This window comes from Candida orthopsilosis, assembly GCF_000315875.1.
Source record: "Candida orthopsilosis Co 90-125, chromosome 7 draft sequence".
In the NCBI taxonomy this organism is placed as follows: domain Eukaryota; kingdom Fungi; phylum Ascomycota; class Pichiomycetes; order Serinales; family Debaryomycetaceae; genus Lodderomyces; species Lodderomyces orthopsilosis.
The window spans coordinates 29,685-32,407 of record NC_018301.1 but is presented as its reverse complement, the minus strand read 5'-3'; the positions used below and the strand labels follow the sequence as shown (position 1 = coordinate 32,407).

The 2,723-nt window shown below is 36.7% G+C and overlaps 2 protein-coding genes across 2 annotated transcripts in view; both read left to right on the top strand. All coding sequences in view use genetic code 12, as the record gives it.

The window, feature by feature from the left end:
* CORT_0G00240 (Nag4 transporter) lies at positions 1 to 1,024 on the top strand (the record flags this gene model as incomplete). The annotated part of the gene is made up of 1 exon (XM_003870793.2): positions 1 to 1,024. A coding segment is annotated over one exon (1,024 nt), but the record flags the coding sequence as incomplete, so codon positions are not given.
* Positions 1,025 to 2,199: 1,175 nt separating this feature from the next.
* The window catches only part of CORT_0G00220 (Nag3 transporter), a gene marked incomplete at both ends in the record, with an annotated part of 876 nt that continues 352 nt past the window's right edge, over positions 2,200 to 2,723 (top strand). The window contains one exon of the mRNA XM_003870792.1: positions 2,200 to 2,723. This exon is cut by the window's right edge and continues 352 nt beyond it. Coding sequence (XP_003870841.1) covers positions 2,200 to 2,723 — 524 coding nt within the window.

Here is a 2,723-nt window from a genome sequence, read left to right as displayed (position 1 = left end):
GTGGATTGGTTCTCAAAGAGGTGTTGCTATGGCTATTTTCTCAGCTGCTCCATTCTTGGGTCCTGTCTGTGGTCCAATCTTTGGTGGTTTATTAGCAGATTATGCACCAACTTGGAGATGGATTTACTGGACCTTTTTGATTATTGCTGGTGTATTCTATGCCTTCTTCATAGTGCTTGTCCCTGAAACCCATGCTGGTATCTTGTTGAAAAAGAGAGCAAAGAAATTGAGAAAAGATACTGGAGATGAGAGATACAGATGCTTGAACGAAATTGAAGTGAGGAATTTTGCCGAAGTTGCAAAAACATCTCTTTTAAGACCATTTGTGTTGTTGAGTGAATTGATTGTGTTTTTGGTTACCATGTACATGGCAGTTATCTACGGTTTGTTGTACATGTTCTTCTTTGCTTATCCGGTGTTGTACATGGAAGGTAAAGGCTGGTCTGCTTCAAAGACTGGTGTTATGTTCATTCCAATTGGTGGTGGTGTTATTCTCGCTACCCTTGCTGCTCCACTTTTTAACAAGGACTACAACAGAAGAGCTCAGAAATATAGAGATAGAGGAGAGTTGCCACCAGCTGAATTAAGATTGATCCCAATGATGGTTTCCTGTTGGTTTGTTCCTTGTAGTCTTTTTGCATTTGCTTGGTCATCTTACAGCTGGCTTTCTTGGGCTGGTCCATGTTTTTCTGGATTAGGTGTTGGTTTTGGTCTTTGCGGGTTGTACAATCCTGCAAACAATTATATTGTTGACTCATACCAACATTATGCTGCTAGTGCATTGGCTGCAAAGACATTTGTCAGATCAATGTGGGGTGCTTGTGTTCCTTTATTTACTATCCAAATGTACCACACATTAGGTTACGAATGGGCCAGCTCTTTGATGGCATTCATCTCATTAGCATGTTGTCTCATTCCTTACTTGTTTTACATCTATGGAGCTAGAATCAGACAATTTTCCAAATACGCTTATTCACCAAATATGGATGCAAAGAAACCGGATTTGGAGAGTCATAGACACTAAAGCGTTACAAGCGGCTGTAGCTCGGTTTATATATATAGGTCATTCATACCATTAAAGTAATAAATTAATATTTATCGAATTTGGAAAGCTGTAGTGACTGCTAAAAATTGTGATTTCACCAGCTGTCTCGGTTAACCATTTGTACTTTTGTAAGTTGCACTTTGGTCAAGGGCTCATACTCATGAACTTAATTGGGCTCATTATCTGCTATTGAAGTGGTTAGATTATAATTTTATTTTGCAACCGTACGGTATAGTTTCACAAAATGGTGTAGCGCTTAAAATATTTTATGCTTTTTATAACAAACCAGAGCTTCATTGTTAATCTTAACACACTACAGTACTTGAAAGGGGATGTTACCTCAATAGTCTGTCTTCGGAACAAACCCCAATTACTGCACGACAACAAAATAACAACCTCACAAAAACGGCTCAAAAAAGGTGTATGTGCAAACTTTGTGTAACTTTTATTGCCGTGTGGTCCTATTTCTTTTCTCTGCCGATCTGAATTCCGTTCTTCTAAGTGAACAATATCCGCCATTGGTTGTAGAAAAATATGGGCCTGGACGACTGAGGTCTAGTTTTATCATCGGGTATCAATGGACTAACAATAACATTCAACTTCTTTGCTTGAAAAAGTTCTATTATGATTGATGTTTAGAATGGAATTGAGCGTACATATATAGTATCGGCAATTGGAACCCTACGGCTGAAATGATGATTACACAAATTTCCACTGCTACCAACTGCTTAGATGCAAAAAAGTAATTAAAAATTTTATTTAAATTACTGTTTTTGTAAAATAACGCAAATACAATAGAAATTTAAACCGATTGCAATCCACAATATACAATAACAATAGAAGCCATAGTAAACCTTAATAAGGAATATCATTTTCTAACCGATTTTGAATAAAATCAGAAATTTCACAGAAGTTGAGTAGGTTTTTCTAAAAGTATGAAAAGAATATAAATTAGGGAATATACCCTCGTCTTTTATATTTACAGATCTTCTTTGAATACTCATCAGCTATTCACATCATCAATTGTACCTTGTTTGCTATTGCTACTACTACTACTACTACTGTTACTGTTACGCACACATTTTGCATTTACTTAACTACAGCTAAACAAAACAAAGTTTTTTATACCCCACTAGTTTGTTCTCATAACAACAATGACAAGCAACTCAGATTCAAGTAGTATTGATTCTAATAAAGTTACCCCATACCAGGAGGAAACTGGCCATCATAATGAACTCCTTGCAAAGAAAATAAGTCACAGTTTAGAACATCTTCGTTCACGCGATTCTGAAGATGAAAAAGAGTTGGAAAGGTTGGTCACTAACAATCAAGGTGTCGAAAAAATTATTTTAGAACTTCATGAGGGTTACGGTCGTTTGGGACCTTTGGAACCGGAATTAGATATCAAAAGAGAATTAACCCACCCAGATCCACATTCAGACTTCAACGAAAGTGACCCCTGGAAATATCCCCTTGATTTAGATACTGGTTTAAGAATTGTTCAGTGGGTCGAAAATGATAAAGATAATCCAAAAACATTTGGAAAAGGAAGAAAATGGTTGTTTACTGGTTTGCTTGGTTCTATTTGTTTTGTTGTTGCTCTTGGTTCTGCTATCGTAACTGGTGATTTAGAGCGTCCAGCTAAATACTTTGGAGTTTCTGAAGAGGTTACTATCTT